Raw genomic sequence first — 21,391 nt, 5'->3', positions numbered from 1 at the left:
GGACTTGGTGCTGCATGGTTGAAAGCAGTGGTTGGGAAAAATAAAATGGTTTCACCTGCATAGTCCACCACTGAGTTGAGACTCATCAATGCATCAGTTACATGTACCCAGGCACAAGGCATAGACTTCAGAAGCAGACAGAAAGGGAGCTGAAAAATTGTGCCACTTAATAGCTTTATTGCCTCAGGCAAGGCCTATCTGAGCCTGTTTCTTCACTTTCAAGTAAGGATAATCATACCTAATGGACATTATGACTAGGTTATTAAAAGGATTAGAGGTAGCATATATAAATGAATAGAAGCTACTATTTATTGATGGATGTGTTGACACATGGAGGGGCTGTCCCCAGTTTCCCAAAAGACAAATAAAAAGAACTAGCAAAATAGAAATAAAAAATAAGAAGTGAGGAATGCTGAAGTGCTAACCATAAATGTAAACTCAGCGATTTGAGCTACAAATTTGGTTTTGAGTTTCCCGGCAGCTGAGGCACAAAGAGAAACCTCAGAACTTGCACAACTACAGTTATCAGAAAGGAGGAAGGATGCCTTCTCAGGAGAGACAAAGCTTTTCCTGGCTCCAAATTTCAAAAGCAACATCTCAGAACTTTTTCTGCATTGGCTTGTAAATTACCTGAAACCTTGACTAATCTTTACCAAGCGGTTTCTAAAGCTTTAGAACTGGTGATGTAGTAATTGGGACTGGGACAAATTATTGAAGATGAATGACCTAGATCTCTGCACTCTGGATCACAATGGTATTCTGCAGCAATTACTCTCCTATAATTCTTTAAATTCTCTCAGTTGAGCTTTCCCTGCTACAATCATTGTGAGATCACCCAAAGGACAATTAGACACACCTTCTACCTCAAAGAAATGTTTTTATTTCCACCTCATGCAGAAGCTTCACACTGAGGACAAATTTAAATAAAAGTATAGATATATTTTTAGATGAAATGGCTACATTCAAAAGGCTTTTCTCTTTCCCAGATGTAATTCTGGCCTATGAAAGCCACACTGTTCTCCCTTCAAAGGCCACAGTCACCTTTCAGGGGCATTAGCACATGAAGTAAACAGCCTTTGCAAAACAGTGCTACAGGTGAGCTTTCCCACCCCAACTGCAGAGGCACCTCCACTAATCTGCATATGCTAACGTGGGTTTCCAAGGAAGTTGCCAAAATAAGCTCCTGTCCTCCCTCACCTTTACTTTAATCCCCACGTAGGTTTTGCTTTTACCATATGGTAATTTTTCCAAATCACAAGTGCAAACACTCAATCTGATTGGAAAATTAGCAGATTTCAAACTCAGGTAATTTGTCCCTAATGAGGAACTTGTTGAACTGAATTTAACAATTAACTCGCACACCCTTTGCTGCCTGCTATGGGAGTAAAGCAGGGAAGACAGAAGGGCAAGTCGAGGGCTGGGGCCTGGACTTCGAGTACAAGATAAAGGTTGGGATGGGGGGAAGGTGTGTTAATGGGGCTGTAGGAATATCAGGAACTTGACTATTCAAATGGCCATAATATCTATGAATTCATATATAAGTGAATTTCAAACACATGCCTAAGTAGAATAGTATAATGAGTCTCCATATACCCATCAACCAGCTCCCACAATTATCAACTCATGGCTGATCAGGTTTCACTTCTGCAGGAGGAGCTAGAGACCCAGAAGATGCACAGGAAGGAGGTGCAAAAGGAAGAATAAAAGAGTGGTGCCGGCCAGGCACGGTGGCTCACGCCTGTAATCCCAGCACTTTGGGAGGCCTAGGCAGGTGGATCACCTGAGGTCAGGAGTTCGAGACCAGCCTGGCCAACATGGTGAAACCCCATCTCTAGTAAAAATACAAAAATTAACTGGGCGTGGTGGTGGGCACCTGTAATCCCAGCTACTCGGAAGACCAAAGCAGGAGAATCACTTGAACCTGGGAGGCGGAGGTTGCAGTGAGCCGAGATCACACCACTGCTCTCCTGGGCAACAGAGCAAGACTCCATCTCAAAAAAAAAAAAAAAAAAAAAAAGTGCAGTGCCTCTCCTCTCTCCCATTCCCTTAGGTTCCAAGCACTTTAGGGTAGATACGGGTTGGTGAGTTGACTGCTGGGAAAATGAGTGTCCTCCTGGTAGGTCTTTGCATATGGCTGTACAGAGCCTGGCAAAAGGCTGACCTTTTCCACCCTCCTCGCTCGATGGCTGGGGCCACTTGATCTTTAGCTGCAGGTCCTGGCCCAGGTGACCATAGGCCATGGGGATTTCAAGAAGCTCCAGCCCACTACATGCAATCAGCATCATAAGTCTCACTCCACCTGTGTGCCCCAAACCCAGGTCATGCCTGATGCTCTGTCCCCATAATCTGCTTTGCTCCTGTCCCTCTAGAACTGCACTGACCCACACGATAGCCACTAGCCATACGTGGCTATTAAGCACTTGAAATGTGACTAGCGAGACTGAAGAACTAATTTTAAATTTCATGTACTTTAAATTAATTTAAATTTTAAAACTGGTACTTGATTCAATTATGGGAAAACTTCCAAGTATGTTTGGAAAGTGAATCTGCATTTTCAACTGCAAGGTTTGCAAAGTCTAAATACAGATCAAATATTTGATGAAAATTTGGTATATGAATTGAGAGTCTCTGGAGTTGGAAGCCTTATGTAAAATGTCTCATTGAGAATTTTAAAATATTGATAACATAGGAATGATATTTGGGATATATTTGGTTAAATAGAAATTATTATTAAAACGAATGTCTCGTTTCTTTTTGCTTTAAAAAAATGTGACTACTAGAAAATTTAAAATTATATATGGGTCTCATATTATACTTCTATTGGATAGCACTGCTCTAGGGCTAGGGTCCTCTCTTCACTTGCAATTATCCTCAAGGAATATAATTCTGTTACCAAATTCCCACCCTGTGACAAAGGCTCAATTCCACCTGACATGTCCTGTTGTGCTGGGCCTACCTGGATTTTCCTGGATGCTCATCTGCAGGCCTACCTTCTCTGCAAACTGTCAGAACATTCTAGGGACAACTGCTTTCACACAACCACTTCACCATCGACGTTCTGCTGTTAAGCCCTGAACATGCAACCTGCAGAGAACTAATTTTGAATTTGTCCTGGGATAGCATCCAGGTTCTCATGATACTAAAATAAATAAAAAGTTTACTCACAAAATGTAGCCAGCTAATGTCTTCAAAAGGTACCCTGTATCAAAGTACCAAGTAGGTGGGGATAATTAGAAGGAAATCAACAAAGTTTGCCAGATAGACATCTGAAACAAAGCTGAATTTATTTGCCTGCCTGGGAAGAAACAGCCACATCACTCAAGCACAAGTTTGGCTGGTAGCTCCATGTAGTACTTGAAAGGACCAGATAGACAACAAAGGAAGGAAGTAGACCAAATCTGATGATATTCTCAGTTCAGGTCTCTAGTTGGCACCCAAAGCTAAGGAGAAACTCTTCTTTGCAACCAGTTGTTTCACTGGTTCACTTCTTAAAAGTGCAGGCACCGTTTCCAATTATGCCGAGGATGATCTGATGGACTTGGTGTCACTCAGGAAATTCGACGTGTTTTCTTGAAGTTGGCCAAATCTTTCTTTAACAGCATCAGTAGCACATTAGTAACAGGTTTTGTCAAGTAAGATTAACCAGTTACCTGCCTCTTCACTGATGTCTTTTGGAACTGGCAGACCAAACTTCTTTTCATTTCATTAAGGCAAAAGGCAGAGAAACATACATGTATACTTAGAAAAACAAATATTATATAAACATGGTACCCTTCAAAGGTGTAACAGAGCAAAATATAAGAGGCACTAAAACAAATACTTGTACACAAATGTTGACAGCCCTATGCACAACAGCCAAAAGGCAGACAAAAACCAACTGTCTATCATTGGATGAATGTACAAAATCTGCTACATACAAACAGTGGAATATTATTGAACCACAGAAAGGAATGAAGTAGCAATACATTTTACAACATGGAAGAACTTCAAAAACATTATGTCAAGTGAAAAAGGCCAGACACAAAAGATCACATACTGTATGACTACATTTACAGGAAATATTTAGGTAAATCCATAGAAACAGAAAGCAAATTGGTGGTTGCCAGAGGCTGGGGGTGTGAAGATGACAAGCTAGTGCCTATTGGGTACAGAGATTACTTGGTGGGTGATGAAAATGTTTTGGAAACAGAAGGGGTAGTTGTACAACATCATGAATGTACTAAATGCCACTTTACAATTGTACTTTACAATGGTTGGTTGTTCTGTGATTACCCCTTGGTTGTTGAAAAAAGAAAGCGAAAACAAAAGGGCACAAGAATTCATGGTTCTTTGAGTCTCACTGGAACAAGGGAAAAAATGAGGGAGCAGAAACAGCTGAACAAATGATGATGACGCATCAACAAAGAGAAAAAGAAAAAGACGGGGGTTCTACTTAAGAAACAAGGCTACAAATATTTGAAAAGCAAACCAATAAAATGGATTTTCAAATGTTTCACTATTAACTTCTTGCAAACAACCTACAAAAAATGTAAATGATCTTATAAAGACAGAGCACACAAGACATCCAAGAAGAGCCTTTTCAAAGCCAGTGAGAAAGCCTTGCTCTGTGGAGCACTGGGTGCAGACACAGCCTTTGAAAGGGCAGGGGACTGTCACACAGGCAAATTTGCCACTAATTCCATTCCACAGCTTTAGAGGTCTCCCATGTATTCAATTGCAGTGTGACAAGGATCACTGTACTGTACTTTCTTTTCATTTTATTTTTCAAAATGAATGTGTAATAATTCCATTCCATATATTGTGCATAAACCTATTAATGTAAATACAATTACACTCTTTCTTCTGAAAGAGGTTTCTCAGAGTTCATAGGTCACTTTCATATATATTATGTACAGTGACACCATTTTTAAAAAGCAATGACCTTCATGTCACATGAGACAGCAGGGATAAATCATGAGGACATTATACCAAGTGAGATAAGCCACTCACCAAGTGACAAATGCCATATGATTCCACTTCCATGAAATGGTCAGGGTAGTCAACTCATAGAGAAAGAAAGTAGAACAATGGCTGCCAGGGACTGGGCAAGGGAGAATGGGGAGCTGGTGTTCAATGGGCATGAGTTTCAGTGTTGCAAGATGGTCTTGAGATCTGTGGCACAACTGTGGGGGTGGACTTAATACTATTGCACCGCGCACTTAAAAAGTTAATGTGGTCCATTTTAGATTATATGTTTTTACCACCATTAAAATAAATTTAATCCCACTCTTCTTGTTAAAATATTAACTTAAAATTAAAATATTGTTAAAATATTAACTTAACATTGTTGGTATTGCCATTTTATGGCTTTAGAGAAATTATACGTTTCGCGAGTTTAAACTCAAACTGGTTGGGATTTGGACACTTTAAAACAGTATATTAAAAATAATTATATCAACAGCAGCAATGACAACAAAAAGAGTAACTTAAGCAAAACAATGCTCCTTTAGGAAATCACTTCCGTTTCTAAATAAAAATCAGTGGATTGTGCTCCTGTGTAAACTGTGTACTTTAAAATGTAAAATACCAAAACATGAAAAAAAAAAAACAAAACTCAAGTAAAAACTGGGAAACCATTTGGGTCAGTGCTCCTGTGCTTTTAAAAGAGAGACAAACTACTCAAGCCTCAGGGCGCTGGAGGGGTTGGCTTGCCTCCCTTCGTCTGACCTACCGACTGGCTTGCTGCTTGCCCACCTGGCTGTGGCTGCACTATCTGAAGAGGGCCTGTTGCCAAAAACACTGGCTGCTGTGGGACTCTCAACTGCTGAGTCTGGAGCTGGATCTGCTGCGGCTGCTGCTGCTGTGGCTGTGGCTGTGGCTGCGGCTGCGGTTGCGGTTGCAGCTTCGGTGTCTGCGGCTGTGGGTGCTGCTGCTGCCTCAAGACAGAGGGGAGCTGGACACCCTGCTGAGGAACCTGGGCAGAGCCAAGCGGACCCAACACAGCAGCCTGGGGCTGGGGCTGCAGACCACTTCTGGCTCTAGTGGGGTTCACCTTAAGAAGTTGCTGAGCAGGGAAGGCCTGCCCTTGAGTGCTCAAACCTTGTGCGGAACCCTGTGGCCCTGGCTGAGGAGGCTGAGCAGCTGTGGGCTGCTGGAGCTGCTGCAGGGAAACCAGCTGATGGAACTGCTGCTGCCGGCCGGTCAGAACCACCGAGCCCTGCGGAACCTGGAGGAGTGTCAGAGGCTTGAGACCTTCGGGAGTATTTAGGAAAAACTGAAGGGGTGCTGGAGAAGATGCCTGCACTGCACCGGGCCTTGCATCTGGGAGTGGACCTCCTGAGGACTGAAGGCCACTGCCACTGATTCCTGCAGGAGCCGGGCCACCCGAGCCAGGGGCCTGCACAGGCTTGAAACTGCTCCCCAAAGCCTGGGCTCCCCGGACTGGGCCCTCCACGTTGATGGCCTTTAGACCAGTGGAGCCTGTCCTCAACTGAGTGGCTGGTGCTATTTTTATGAATCTGGTGGGGGGCTGGGCAGCTGGACAGGGCCTGCTAACTTGAATAAGAGGCACAGAGGGCTTCTGAGAATGACTTGGTGCTGCCCCCACCGCTGCCACCCCAGAAGCAGCAGCAGCAGCAGCAGGAAATGGACGCTTAAGAGAACTGCCTGCCTGTTGTGGGGGAAAACTGTTACCTGAGGAAATCTTTCCTGAGCTTGAGGGAAGTTGGGTGCGGGGAGGTGGATGTTTCTCTCCCTTCCCCAATACTGAAGACTGGACCCACACAGGCTCAGGCTGTTCTGGTGTTTTCCGTGAAGAGAGCTGACTGACACTGGCTGGGCCACTGGAGCTGTGTGACATCTTGCCTGGACCTTTGACTTTGCTCTGCACCGATTCCTGGGCCTGACTCACTGCCCTCCCAGCATCAGTCTCTGACCCAGGCCTGAGACAAGCTGAATGGTCATCTGGGAAGGGCTGCCAGGGAGACTTCTGGCTCTTCTGCCTGGCTTTTTTACATGGCCGTATTTTACCATAGAGAAGCGGATCATTAAACGACTGCATGATGCTTGGCTTGGTGTCCCAGGCCTGACAGCCAGCTTCCCATGCAAATCCGAAAGGGTCTTCTACCTCCTGGGCTGGCCAGACTGGGAGCTGTGGGTCAGCAGCTGTGACGGACTGACACCCTTTAGCAAGTTTCTCCACATCCACTTCCGAAGGCACAGCCAAATCACAGGGTCTGCGTTTCCACGTGTCTACACAACTTCCTGCTTTAGCAATGTTCAGCTCACAAGGCTGACCCACTTTTCTTTCTTCTTTTTGGCCAGAAGTCGACACTCTCAGCTCAGGAGGAGGTGGACAGTCAGACTGCTCCTGCTGTGGCTTTACAGAGGGCCACGAATACCTCTGGAAGCACCGTTTCATCGGGTCAGTATTCATCTTTTGCTTGTTATACAGCAGCCTGTTGGCAGTGCAGGCGACTGCTACAGAAGGATCGAGACACAGTGGTTCAGCTGTCGCTAAGATCAGCTGGCTCTCAAGCTGAAGCTTGTCTTCCTGGCTCCATTTCTGGCCATCTCTTGTCATCATCTTCACATCATGGGCTAAAGTCTGCATCGTTGGACGTAGGAGAATATGCCTGCTTTGGTAACCAGGAGGTTGCATATTACTGGACTGCCTGTAGTCACGAACTTCTACTATGACACACCCACTATGAAAAATGTTAACCGAAGCTTTATCCAGGACATCACCCAAAGCAGGGGGTAATTCTTCTGCATCCAAGTAGTCGAGCAATGCCCTTTCATCATAAGGCAGCCGAATGGTCTCTGCAAAGGACCCATCTTCTCTCTGGAGCATCACAGAATACCCCTGATTGCCTGGGTATAGATTGACCAGTAAACATGGCAAGGACTCTCTCCTAACAAGCTTTTCTAACAAGTTTACGTTGCTTCTCAATTCCTGAGGATCCTCAGGCTCTTTTCCACATTCTTCAACATAAATGTCATAAAGTTTTTCCTGTAGGGTTTTTCTCGCCCTAGGTGAGTATCTCCTTCTGGGAGGTCTCTGTTGGGCAATTTCAATGATATTCTCTGCACGATCCAGAGCCTGTTCTAAATCTCGATCCATTGTAACAGAAAGCAGGACCCCTGAGAGGAAAGAAAACACATGTGCGTTGGTGAAGCAGGGTGGAATCACGGCTGTCATATTAATCTACAGGCCCGCAAGACGCCGCAAGTCCACACTGAGTTCAACGCGGGCACCTGCCCAGAAACCCGCCCCCAGGGAAGCACTACCCAATCTGAGGGTTTCTGAAAACATCAGTACCTGAGGGGTCGTCGACGTTGCACGGGCTTCGCGTCTGTGCGTGCTGGACCGGAAGTGAGCGGGAGGGCCAGGGTCAGCTCCTGGGCGCCCTCTGGGCACCTGCCCAGAAACCCGCCCCCAGGGAAGCGCTACCCAAACTGTTTGAGGGTTTCTGAAAACATCGGTACCTGAGGGGTCGTCGTCGTGGCCCGGACTTCACGTCTCTGCATGCTGCACCGGAAGTGGACGGGAGGGCTGGGGTCAGCTCCTGGGCCCGGTGTATGCGCATGTGCACTCGTTGCACCACAGGTTCCGGGGCTCCTGCATCTCTGGCCTCCTGGGCGCAAGGCTCACCGGCCGCACTTCCGGATCTGCTGCCCGCACTTGCACTCGACTACTTGCCATTTCACCTTGAAAGCATACATGCAAAAGCATAAGCCACCAACGACGGTATAGATGTATCTTTCGTACCGTGCATAGACATCAGTTTCCACGGGAATGCCACTGTCGGGAAATCATGGGAAGTTGTGACTGGTCTTGGTGGAAACTTCAACAATTGTTGGCACTTTTGGAATCTCTTGCCATCAGTGGCAAGGCTGCTGTTGGTATCTGTCAGCCACTGGGCTGCGGAATGAGCCCGCAGTAGCAGTGCTTCCATGCCCAGAGACGCCACAGATTTGTGGCAAGCATCAGGATTCTTCATGTCGTCGTCCAGTGAGCTCCGGCCTGGGGGTGTTCATGTAGATGCACCAGTACATGACGTTCATTTACATAATTAGTCACCTTTATTTCTCCATGTGTTGAGTTAGGGCACTTACAGATTAAAAAATCACGTGGTCGGTCATTACACTGTTTATGGATTGCAGGTCAGGATGGTAGAGAGACATGAAACCATTCATTTCTACAAGGTGATTTGCACCTGATACGGACGAGAACAATTGTTCCAGGTGATGGCAATAAATTTTCAATGATTAAACTGTAGACCTTAGCTAAGATCCTAATGACGGATTTGCAGCAATATCATTCAGTCTTAGGTAATTTATGGGACATTGTTTTCCATTAACTTTGTTGCCTTGAAATCTCCCAGTTTGTTTGTTTTTGTTTGTTTTATTGGACAAGATCAATAATGTTTTTCTGGGGAGAACTACTCCATAGCCTGTTTTTCTGATCCATGAGTGTGATCTAAATTCTGCCCCTCCCTCCGCTGATATCCCAGGGTGCATCTCACTTATTAGAGAGGTATATCTGCCCGCCCTGCCATGGGATGGACTCGATCTTCAGCTGGTGAATTGCCCCTGTCTTCACTTGGGTTTCCCCAAAAGCATTCCCGGAGGAGAGGATTTGAGTGGGAGTAGTTTCTTTGGGTGCTAATCCTTAGAAGCATTGGTGACAGAAAGGGGAGCTGAGTCAGGGATAGGAAAACAGAAAATGAGAGACGTATTCCTGAGCACAAGCAGCTCCAGACAACTGATCCATGCTGGGGATCTTGGAAGACAGTACAGAATAAGCCTCAGATTGTCCCATCCTAGATGCAAGGAAGCTGGGGTATTTATTCATCCACTTATCTTTCTCATAGACTGAGGACAGTCCAGGGAGCGTTATTCTCTGGCACTTCTGGTTGCCACATACAGGGGCCACCCGTGCTGATGTGGCTCAGACAAAGTCACAGGTGCTTGTAGTAATACTCTGTGTGTACAGAATGGTGAGTGCCAAGGGGAGATGGACAGGGCGCCGGCAGCATTTGCTGCATTTAGGACTGAAGATAAGTGAAAGAAGTCAGCCATTCATTCTTAACGATGTAGATAATGTGCTATGTGATATATCTGGGCATATGGAGAAGTGAAATTGTATTCCATCCAAATGAAATGGGCAATTTAATGTAAGGTTTTTTCAGGTATTAAAGCTAACAAGACTAAAAATGGAGGATGTGACTCACTCTTGACTTCCCAGAGAGAAGACGCCAAGGCTGCCTAGGCCACAGGTGTACTGAAAGAGGCTGTGAACCTGTGTGTGTGGGAGAGTGTGTGTGTATGTGTGTGTGTGTGTGTGTGTGTGTGTGTCAACATGCATTAGTGGGCCTGACACTGCTTATCATTGTTGGCCATCCCCTTCACTTGAGCTGCCTAATTGCCTTGTTTTTACACAATATGATGTTTTAGAAAAAATTACTCTGTGTACACACCATCCTTTGAGCCTTCCAAGCACGTTAATGAGCACTCTGGTTCATTAAAAGATCTTCAACTACAGCCCTCCCCTGTAGCAGCTCAGCAGAGATTCACATGCTAAGAAATGTCCTGGCCAGACTAACCTTTGCTAGAGGAATAAGAGAATTCAATTAATTGCAAGATAATTTACCTAATTTTCAATTAGTAAATTTCTTTCTTTTTATGAGACAGGGTCTTGCTCTGTCGCCCAGGCTAGAGTGCAGTGGCGCAATCATGGCTCACTGCAGCCTTGACGTTCCGGCCTCTACCTTCTGGGCTCAATCAATCTGCCTGCCTCAGCCTCCTGAGTAGATGGGACTACAGGCGTGCACCACCATCCCTGGCTAATTTTTGTATTTTTTTTTAGAGATGGGATTTTGCCAGGTTGTCCAGGCTGGTTTCCAACTCCTGGGCTCAAGCGATCCTCCAACCTCAGCTTCCCAAAGTGCTGGGTTTACAGGTGTGAGCCACTGCACTTGGCCTAATTTCTTTTTTCTATACCCATTCTGGGTCAAGCATAAACTTAAAAAAAATTAAATATAATACACACAGAGTAAAATTCATCCTTTTCAGTTCTGTGAGTGTTCAAAAATATGTATAGTCATGCAACCACCACTGTAATCAAGTTACAGAGTGTTCCATCTTGCAAAACAAAATTCCATCATGCATCTTTGGAGTCAACTTCTTCCCCCACCCAGAATCCCTGGCAACTGGTTATCTTTCTTCTGTGCATATAGATTTGCCTTACCAGAAGGGCTTATAAATGGAAGTCATATAAATGGAATCATAAAGCATATAGCCCTTGTGACTGGCTTCCTTCACATACCTATATTTAAGATTCATCCAAGGCCAAGTACAGTGGCTCAAGTCTATATTCCCAGCACTTTGGGAGGCTGAGGCATGTGAATCGCTTGAGCCCAGGAGTTCGAGGCAGTCTGGGCAACATAGTGAAACCTCGTCTCTACAAAAAGTCAAAAAATTAGCTGGACATGATGGTACACTCTTGTGGTCCCAGCTACTCAGGAGGCTGAGACGGGAGAATTGGTTGCACTAGGGAGGTCAAGGCCGCAGTGAGCTATGGTTACACCACTACACTCCAGCCTGGGTGACAGAGCAAGACTCTGTCTCAAAAAAAAAAATTCATCCATGTTGTTGCATGTATTTGTTGTTTGTTCCTTTTCACTGCTGCATAGTATTCCATCATACAGCTTAACCAATGTTTGTTTACCTGTTTACCAGTTGAAGGACATTTGGATTCTTTCCAGTTAGGCAATTATGAACAAAGTTGTTGGAAATATCCACAAATAAGATTTTCTGTGAACAGAAGTTTTCATTTCACTTGGGTAAATATCCAGGAGGGGAATGTTGGATCACATGGTAAGTATATGTTTAGCTTCATAACAAACTGTGAAACTCTTTTCTAAAGTGGCTGTGCCATTTTGTATTCCCAACAGCAATGTTGAGAATTCCAGTTGTTCCACATCCTTGACAGCATTTGGTATTGTCAGATTTGTTTTTTTGTTTTGTTTTGTTTTGTTTTGAGACGGAGTCTCACTCTATCACCCAGGTTGGAGTGCAGTGGTGCGATCTCGGCTCACTGCAAGCTCCGACTCCCAGGTTCACGCCATTCTCCTGCCTCAGCCTCCCAAGTAGCTGGAACTACAGGTACCCGCCACCATGCCCGACTAATTTTTTGTATTTTTAGTAGAGATGGGGGTTTCACCGTGTCAGCCAGGATGGTCTCGATCTCCTGACCTCATTATCTGCCTGCCTCAGCCTCCCAAGATTTGTTTTGTTTTAATCCATTCTAGTAGGTACCTAGTGTGTCTCATTGTGGTTTTGATGATTTCTTGCTGAGTATATTTTCATGAGCTTATTTTCTATCCGTATATGTTTGGTGACATGTCCATTAAAATATTTTGCCTATTTTTATTGGATTTTTTTAATCATTGAGGTTTGAGAATTCGTATATGATCTGGACACAAGTCTTTTAGGAGATACATGTTTTGCAAATATTTTCTCCCAATCTGTAGCTATATTTTCATTTTCTTGACAGTGTCTTTTGAACAGCAGCGTCTCTTAATTTTAATGAAATCCAGTTTATCACTTTTCTTTTTGGGAGTGTGCATTTGGTATCAGATCTAAGAAAAATTTACCTAACCCAAGGTCACAAAGATATTCTCCTATGTTTTCTTCTAGAAGTCTTATAGTTTTAAGCTTTACATTTAGGCTTATGGTCCATTTTGAGTTCATTTTTGTATAAGGTGTGAAGTATAAGTCATGTTTTATTTTTTGCATATGGATATCCAAATATTCCAGCATCCTTTGTTGAAAAGGCTATTCTTTCTCCACTGAATTGCCTTTATACCTTTGTTAAAAAAAAAAGATTGACCATATATATGAAGTTCTGTTCTATTCCACTGATCTATTTGTCTATTTTTGTGCCAATATCATTGTGTCTTTATTACTGTAGCTTTACAATAATTTTTGAAATCAAGTAGTGATACTTTCCAACTTTGTTCTTCTTTTGCAAATCAGTTTTGGCTATCCTAGTCATTTTGCTTTTCCATAAGCTGTACATTTTAGAATCATCTTGTCAATTTCTATAGCTTACAAGGCCCAAATCCTTCTTCCATTAATTATTTGTGTGACCTTGAGCAAATTATTTAATTCTTTTGTGTTCCTGTTTCTTCACTTACAAATTGGAATGATGATGATGACTACTCACTTAGTTGTTTTAAAGTTAAGTGACATAGTCCAAATAAATTGTGTCCATAAAACAATACCTGGCACATTGTAAGAACTCATTAAAGGTTAGTTATTTTCCCCCTCACCACCATCCTTTTAATTGCTTCAGAAACCTTTTATTTCCTGGGGACAGTGGGGAACTAATTAACAGTTTGGAGAGGAAGAGTAACCTTTTTTAGCATGTTAACTGTAGTCATGGTGATGACAGTGGACTGGAGTGGAGTGAGATTGGTGGCAGGAAACAGATTAGGAAGTGATTGCAATACCCCAGTGGCAACTAATGAAGTCAGTGTTTGCGAAGATGTAAAGGAAATACTTCAGTCATATCTCAGATATTTTGAACAGGGCTTGGTAACTGATTGTAGGAGTTGAAATAAGACAAGAGTTGTTTTTTTTTTTCCTATTTCTAATTCTTCCCAAGGTGAAGCACTTACTCAGGTGAAGCTTACAGTCCATTAGAACCTCACTCAGCAGACCCTCAAAACATTAGAAAGAGGAAAATCACAAGAAAATGAACAGGTCCAAAATGTACTCACATCCACAAGGCATCATGAAAACAATATTCGGGATCAAGATGCAGAGACAAAGCAAGATTAGCATTGTTATGAACTAAATGTTTACATCCCTCCCAGATTCATATGTTGAAATCCTAACCCCCAATGTGATGGTATTAGGCGGTGGGGTCTTTGGGAGGTGGATTAGGACATGAGGGCAGAGCCCTTATAAATAGGATCGGTGCCCTAATAAAAAAAAAAAAAAGGCCCTAGAGAGCTGCCTTGCCCCTTCTACTACCATGTGAAGACACTGCAAGAAGGCACCATCTACAAAGGCTGAAGTGGGCCCTCACCAGACGCGGAATCTGTTTGCACCTGAATCTTAGACTTTTCAGCCTCCAGAACAGAGAGAAATAAATCTGTTGTCTATAAGCCATCCAGTCTATGATAGTTTGTTTTAGTAGGCTGAATGCACTAAGACAAGCATCATCATTCAAAGACTCACTTACATTCATTGTACCCTACCTGCAGAGGTAGGAAAGCAGACCCATGCTACCACTTAGGTTTCCAAAGACAAGGGCTAACACCCAAAATTCTTTTTCACTATCCACAATACTCTAATGCCTAAATCAGCCCATAGATTGCATGGTTTTACAAGAATTACCAAATGTGGCTTGGAGAATTAAAATTATAATTGGTGTTCAGGCCGGGTGTGGTGGCTCACGCCTGTAATCCCAGCACTTTGGGAGGCTGAGACAGGCAGATCACCTGAGGTCAGGAGTTTGAGACCAGCCTGATCAACATGGCGAAACCCCATCTCTACTAAAAATACAAAAATCAGCCGAGTATGGTGGCGGGCACCTGTAATCCCAGCTATTCAGGAGGCTTAGGTTGGGGGGATTGCTTGAACCCTGGAGTTGGAGGTTGCAGTGAGCCGAGATCGTGCCACTGCACTCCAGCCTGGGTGACAGAGCAAGACTCCATATCAAAAAAAAATTATACTTGGCGTTCAGAAAAATAAAATTCTATTTGTATGTATTTGTGTCTATATGTTTATATATGTATATATAAATACTAAAATTTTATATATAAATATCTCAATGGTATAAATATATAAGGTTAATATGAAAATATAAATATATAAGGGAAACTAGCAGGTTCAGTGTATGTATAGCTTTAATATATATAATGTATTCATATATTAAAATTATATGTATATCAAATTTCACTATTTTACTTTACCCAAAGAAGTTCCTGTAGACAAAGTACCTCCTGTTTAGTCATCCTACATTTTGAAAAGAGTAAAAACTTAAAATATTTTTAAAAGAAAAAAATTGTGTCATCAGATCCATTTTAATAAGGCTGACTAATGTTACTAAGTATATAACACTAATACCAAATTACAGTCAAAATGCATTGCTAAGAAAAGATGATAGCCCCAACTATAATTTTAGTTTTGTGAGATATGAAAGCTGGATATGACTCCTGGCCTACATTTTTTCTGGAAAGATCGTTCATTATCCATTCATCTGGCCCAGACAGTCATTGCCTTGTGCCATCACCATTTTTATAACAATCTGGCCTTTACAAAAGCCAAGGTGCAAAAGTATTATCTCTTGTAAGAACCTCTCATATCTGGTGTGAAACTTAAACTCTAAGTGTAACGCAAACATAACTTCCCCCACTCTCTTCAAAGATGACTTTTTTCCGTTATATTTCCAGAAAAGGAGGTTCATCATCTGCCTATTCCTGAGTCATCCACTTGGCATCACCCTTTCTGCTTTGTGAGCTCCTGTTCTGGGCCACCACCTGCGGATATGTCTTCCTCTATGTGAGAATGCTGTCATGGAGCAGTGAAGGGCGGCCCAGGGTAGGCCGTGTTCCCAGTTGTGCCCTGCCTCAATATCCCCGCAATAGCAGGTGATAATGTGTTTCAAGACTTGATTGACCGAGGCCGGGCACGGTGGCTCCCGCCTCACGAGAGTGGAGTGGCTTTTTTTTTTTCCAAGCCAAATTGTATCCAGCTTTATTAAAGATACTTTCCATAAACAATCATGGTATTTCAGGCAGACATGGGCAGACAATCGTTAACAGTATGCAGCTTTCAAACTCCCTTCTTCAATGGACTACCAAAAACCAGAAAGCCACTGTAAAACCCAATGAAATCTTCATCTGATGCTCTGAACAGGGAAAGTTTAGAGTGAGGGTTGCCATTTCACATTTAGCATGTTGTTTAACAACTTTTCATGAGCTGACCCTGACTTTCAGGAAGTGAAATGAAAATGGCCGAATTTGTCTGAAGATCCGCCATCTAGAAACGGAACCACTGCTCTTTTGATGGGTGCTATCTCAGTGGCATCACTGGAAAGTCCAGATTGCCTGACACACTGGTAACCAATGACTGGGGGTGAGGTCCCAACAGATGTCTGGGTTTAAGGGAGTTAAGTCTGTGCTGAAAGGTGGAAAGGGAAAAGAGGACATAAAAATGAATTTACTTTTCCATGCCACAAGGCTTTTGAAATGCCAAGGTGGCCATGTGTGTCAAAGTCAGGGAGTCCCTCCTACTGGGAGCCAAGACGAAGTCTTGGGAAAGGTGCTTTCCCCACATCAATCCAGCTTCTGAAACATTCTATTAGTGACATGGTATTTCAAACTGTGCAGTCACTAGAAGTACACAGTTATCAAAAATGCACACACTTCCCTCAGCATCTCCAGCACCTTTAGCTCTCTGTGCCTGCTCTGTTTGGCATCTCCATTTTCTGCAGGGTTATTCCCCTCCTTGCTGGCATCAGCCTTTCCCTTTTTCCTTTTGGGTACCTTCTCTCCCTTCTTTGCAGGGGCCTTTTTAGGCTTGGGCTCTGGCTTTGGAGGAGCAGGTTTAGCAGACAACCTCGCAGATCTTCTCTGTGGTTTGTCCGCACTTCGGCTTTATCTCCTTTAGCATCCCCTTCGACCTTTCTCTTGGGCATGGTGGTGGTGGTGGTGGCAATGGCGGTGGGACGTAGATGCGGGATGCAGCCACATGTGAGCTTTGGTTGGTCCAGAGTTCATTCTCGCCTCTTCTTCTTGGATTTTATTATTATTATTATTATTATTACTATTATTATTATTATTTAGGCTAGTCAAGTGAAGGAATAGGAGTGGAGAAGGAACAAAGAAATCTCTAACTGGTTGTGATCAATTAGTTGTAAACACCACTGCACTTGGACCAGCCAAGTTCTGGATTTTATTTTCCTCTCCTTTGCTGTGTGTGTTCATCTTGGTGGTTTTCTTGATTTTCTAGTCAGTGATGTAACTGCCTGATGGGTCCATCTTGCCCACTGTCCAGTTAGATCTGATTTATCAAGACAGGAGAATTGCAATAGAGAAAGAGTTTAATATACACAGAGCCAGCTAAATGGAAGACTGGAGTTTTATTATTACTCAAATCAACCTCTCCCAGAATTCGGAGGCTAGGGTTTTTTAAAGATAGTTCGGTGGGCAGGGGCTAGAGAATGGAGAATGTTTATTGGTTGGGTCAGGGATGAAATCACAAGGGGTAGAAGCTGTCCTCTTGCGCTGAGTCAGTTCCTGGGTGGAAGCCACAAGACCACATGTTTGGAAGAACACACATGAGAGCATTATAAGAAAGCAAATTATTTGCACTTTTTGTGGTCCAAGCAAGGGTTGGCAAACTTTTTCACTAAAGGACCAGCTGGTAAATATATTAGGCTGATGAACACATATAGTCTGGGTGGCACCAACTGGTCCATTAGAATGGAGGGTCTGAAAAACCAATCTTAGGTTTCATAATAGTGATGTTATCCTTAGGAGCAATTGGGGAGGTTAGGAATCTCGAGGCCTCTGGCTGCATGACTCCTAAATCATAATTTCTAATCTTGTGGCTGATTTGTTAGTTTTACAAAGGCAGTCTTGTCCCTAGGCAAGGAGGGGGTTTGTTTCAGGGAAAGGGCTATTATCATCTTTGTTTCAAAGTTAAACTATAAATTAAATTCCTCCTATAGTCACCTCAGCCTACATCCAGGAATGAACAAGGGCAATTTGGAGGTTAAAAGCAATATGGAGTCAATTAGGACAGATCTCTTTCACTGTCCTAATTTTCTCACTGTTATAATTTTTGCAAAGGCAGTTTCAGTGACATCGGCATAATTCAGATCACCCCATGCTTCCCTATACACAATCTTTGAGGTCACCACTAATAAAAGAAATATGAAGACTTTGAGACATGGTGAGCATTAAAATCAGTTTACTGATAGACAAGATTAGAGAAAACCTAAGTAGAATTAGGTCCTGTAGGATGGAGTCTTCAAATTGTCAAAGAATCATTCAGAGACAATTGAAAATTGAAGTACTGAGAATTTTTTTTTTTTTTTTTGAGACAGGGTCTCACTCTGTTGCCCAGGCTGGAGTGCAGTGGCGTGATCTTGGCTCACTGCAACCTCCACCTCCTGGGCTCAAATCATCCTCCAGCCTCAGCCTCCTGAGTAGTTGGGACTATAGTTGCATGCCACCATGCCTGGCTAATTTTTTTGTTTTTGTTTTGTTTTGTTTTGTTTGAGACAGAGTCTCGCTCTGTCACCCAGGCTGGAGTGCAGTGGCGCGATCTCGGCTCACTGCAAGCTCCGCCTCACGGGTTCATGCCATTCTCCTGCCTCAGCCTACCGAGTAGCTGGGACTACAGGTGCCCACCACCAAGCCCGGCTAATTTTTTGTATTTTTAGTAGAGATGGGGTTTCACCATATTAGCCAGGATAGTCTCGATCTCCTGACCTCGTGATCTGCCCACCTCGGCCTCCCAAAGTGTTGGGATTACAGGCGTTAGCCACCGCGCCCGGCCCCTAATTTTTGTATTTTTTAAAGAGACCGGGTTTCACCGTGTTGCCCAGGCTGGTCTCAAACTCCAGGGCTCAAGAGATCCACCTGCCTCAGCCTCCCAAAGTGCTGGGATTCCAGGCGTGAGCCACCATGCCCAGCCTGACGTACTGAGGATTTACTAGCATTTAGGAAATATACAAGGGAGAGCATACCCTCTGGAGACCCTCAGGGTGGGTCTTATGAAAGCAAAGCTGCAAAGTTTCACAAAGACCAATTGGTTGAACAAGGCCAAGCTTATTAGTTCCAGATTGGGTCATTGTGATGAAGCTGGGCACAGGCCATTTACTGAACCCCAAGTCTGGTTGTAGTTTTTAGGAACTGTGTCGACCCATTAAGTCGTTAGGTTGACCTCGGATATACAAGCTGCAAACAGTCATAGTTTTATCATCAAGCTGTATTTTCTGCTGAATCAGACCAATTTTCTAGTAAGTGGTCACCCAGTTCCTTTTAGTGGAGCCCTGACCACATGCTGTCTTGCCATTTCTCATGCCCTCTAGGCTCAGGATTCTGCAAATCCTGTATTATATTAAACCCAGGTGTTGTCACTGTGATCAGGAACATTTCCAAAATTTAAAGTTGATGGTTTACCTCTGGAGGAAAAGGACATTAAATGAACAAGGTAGGAAATAATGTACCCTGTGTTGGGAGGTCCCCAAGTCCACCTTCAGTTCTGACAATTTTCTAGAAGGACTCAGCATATACTTGCACTCACACCTATGTTTTATTACAGTGAAAGGATACCAAGCACCATCAGCAAAGGGGAAGGGTGCATGGGATGAAGTCCAGAGAAGACCAGGCACAAGCTTCCAGAGTCCTCTCCCAGCGGAGTCACACAGGACATGTTTAATTCTCCCCAGCAATGAGCTGTGACAACATGCATGAAATGTCACCAACCAGGTGAGCTCATTAGAGACCCAACAATCAGGGCTCTTATCAGAGGCTGGTCACATAGGTAGCCTCTGCCTGGCACCTTCCCAAATTCTAGACTCCCAGAAGGAAAGCGAGCGTTCAGCACAGATCATATTGTTTGAACAGTTTATGCACAGTGAACCAGTCTTATCAGTTAGGGTGAAAACCCTCCCCAAAATCTAAGTTGCCTGACACCAGTCAATGGCCAACCTTGCAAGCAGGTTTTTAATATTTATTTATTTATTTATTTATTGAGATGGAGTCTCACTCTGTCACCCAGGCTGGACTCCAGTGCCATGATCTTGGCTCGCTGCAACCTCCGCCTCCCAGGTTCAAGCGATTCTCCTGCCTCAGCCTCCCAAATAGCTGGGATCGCAGGCATGTGCCATGACACCCGACTAATTTTTGTACTTTTAGTAGAGACAGGGTTTTGCCATGTTGGCCAGGCTTATCGCAAACTCCTGACCTCAGGTGATATGCCTGCCTCGGCCTCTCAAAGTGCTGGGATTACAGGCGTGAGCCACCGCGCCCGGCCGCAAGCAGGGTTTTTAAAGGATAGCAATCAGGCATGGTGTGTTAACTCTTTTCTGCACATATCCCCACTTGAAAACATTCACTGTCATGTTCAACTTCTTTATTTAGAACACCATGAAAAAAATAGATATTTCTATAAAGGATTTACCAATTTGGGGAGTATGTCTATCTCTCAACTTACGTTTTACAGAGATTTTGTTCCTTTGGTTAATTTTTTTCTATTGGATCTCCTACAAGGGGTTGGCAAATTACGGCCTGTAGGTTAAATAAGGCCTATGACTGCTTTTGTAAATTAAGTTTTGCTGGAACACAGCCATACCTATTCATTTACATAGTGTTTATGGCTGCTTTCACTCTAGAAGGGCATATGTGAAGAGTTGCAACAGAGACTGTACGGTCGTCAGCCTATTATATTTACTAGCTGGTCCTTTAGTGAAAAAGTTTGCCAATCCTTGTCTTAGGCCACAAAAAGTGCAGATAATCTGCTTTCTTGTAATGCTGGCATGTGTATTCTTCCAAACCTGTGTTTCTTGTATCAAATACAGTATTCATTCAATAAGGAGAAAATGCTGAGAATCAGACTACTAGATGAGTAATAGTTAACTCTTGGGTTTTCTCCATGTAAATTGTTTACCTGTGCCCAGTATGCAGATCATCACAATAATGGCTAAAATGTTCTAAGAAAAACTGTCCTCCTATAATACAAAGAACTGTTGCTAGATTTATTTTTTCTTATCATAGTGCCAGGCCTCAGTGTGTTAGAAAAAATCTAAGTATTAGAGAAATGGACCAATTCTCTTGGTTTTGGAAATTCTGTAGTGATCATTTATGGGCTTTAAGACAGTTGGCTAAAACTAATTCCTTTGAAGGCAATTTTCAGAGGAGAAGGTGGGCCATTTCTCAAAGTCTCACTACAGTACAGTTGGGGAGAAGAAGAGTGCAATCAATCAAGCACAGGCCTGGGATTCACAAATCCTACAGTCAATCTCACATTGCTTTGGATGGAATACACCTGAAAGTGGTTCCTGAGTGTATCCCTGCTTCAGTAACATCATAAGTACAAGATTCACTGTCAGGCAAAGAAAGAAAAAACCAAACCATAAAGATTACCACAAATGTCAAGAGACCAACTGTCCATGGACACCAAAATTCTGTACAGGAAGCTGAGGGTTAAGAGTGCAGCAATCAGCTGGGCGCAGTGGCTCACACCTGTAATCCCAACACTTTGGGAGGCCAAGGCGGGCAGATCACGAGGTCAGGAGATCGAGACCATCCTGGCTAACATGGTGAAACCCCATCTCTACTAAAAATACAAAAAAAATTAGCCAGGCGTGGTGGCAGGTGCCTGT

General features: G+C 43.5%; 3 protein-coding genes across 3 annotated transcripts in view; all 3 read right to left on the bottom strand.

Annotated features, from left to right (window-relative positions):
• Positions 1 to 21,391, bottom strand: part of ZFX (zinc finger protein X-linked) — a 180,293-nt gene that overhangs the window by 15,456 nt on the left and 143,446 nt on the right. The window lies entirely within an intron of this gene.
• The window catches only part of PDK3 (pyruvate dehydrogenase kinase 3), a 300,615-nt gene that overhangs the window by 164,154 nt on the left and 115,070 nt on the right, over positions 1 to 21,391 (bottom strand). The gene's annotated exons all lie outside the window — the stretch shown is intronic.
• LOC116811235 (transcription factor SPT20 homolog-like 1) lies at positions 5,536 to 8,477 on the bottom strand. The gene is made up of 2 exons (XM_032756296.2): positions 8,467 to 8,477; positions 5,536 to 8,121 (listed from the first exon to the last, which is right to left on the bottom strand). The coding sequence occupies exon 2, from the start codon at positions 8,099 to 8,101 to the stop codon at positions 5,666 to 5,668; it is 2,436 nt and encodes an 811-aa protein (XP_032612187.2). The 5' UTR covers positions 8,102 to 8,121; positions 8,467 to 8,477; the 3' UTR covers positions 5,536 to 5,665.

This window comes from Hylobates moloch, unplaced genomic scaffold, assembly GCF_009828535.3.
Source record: "Hylobates moloch isolate HMO894 unplaced genomic scaffold, HMol_V3 SCAFFOLD_7, whole genome shotgun sequence".
Classification (NCBI taxonomy): domain Eukaryota; kingdom Metazoa; phylum Chordata; class Mammalia; order Primates; family Hylobatidae; genus Hylobates; species Hylobates moloch.
This window is presented reverse-complemented; position numbering and strand designations above follow the sequence as displayed.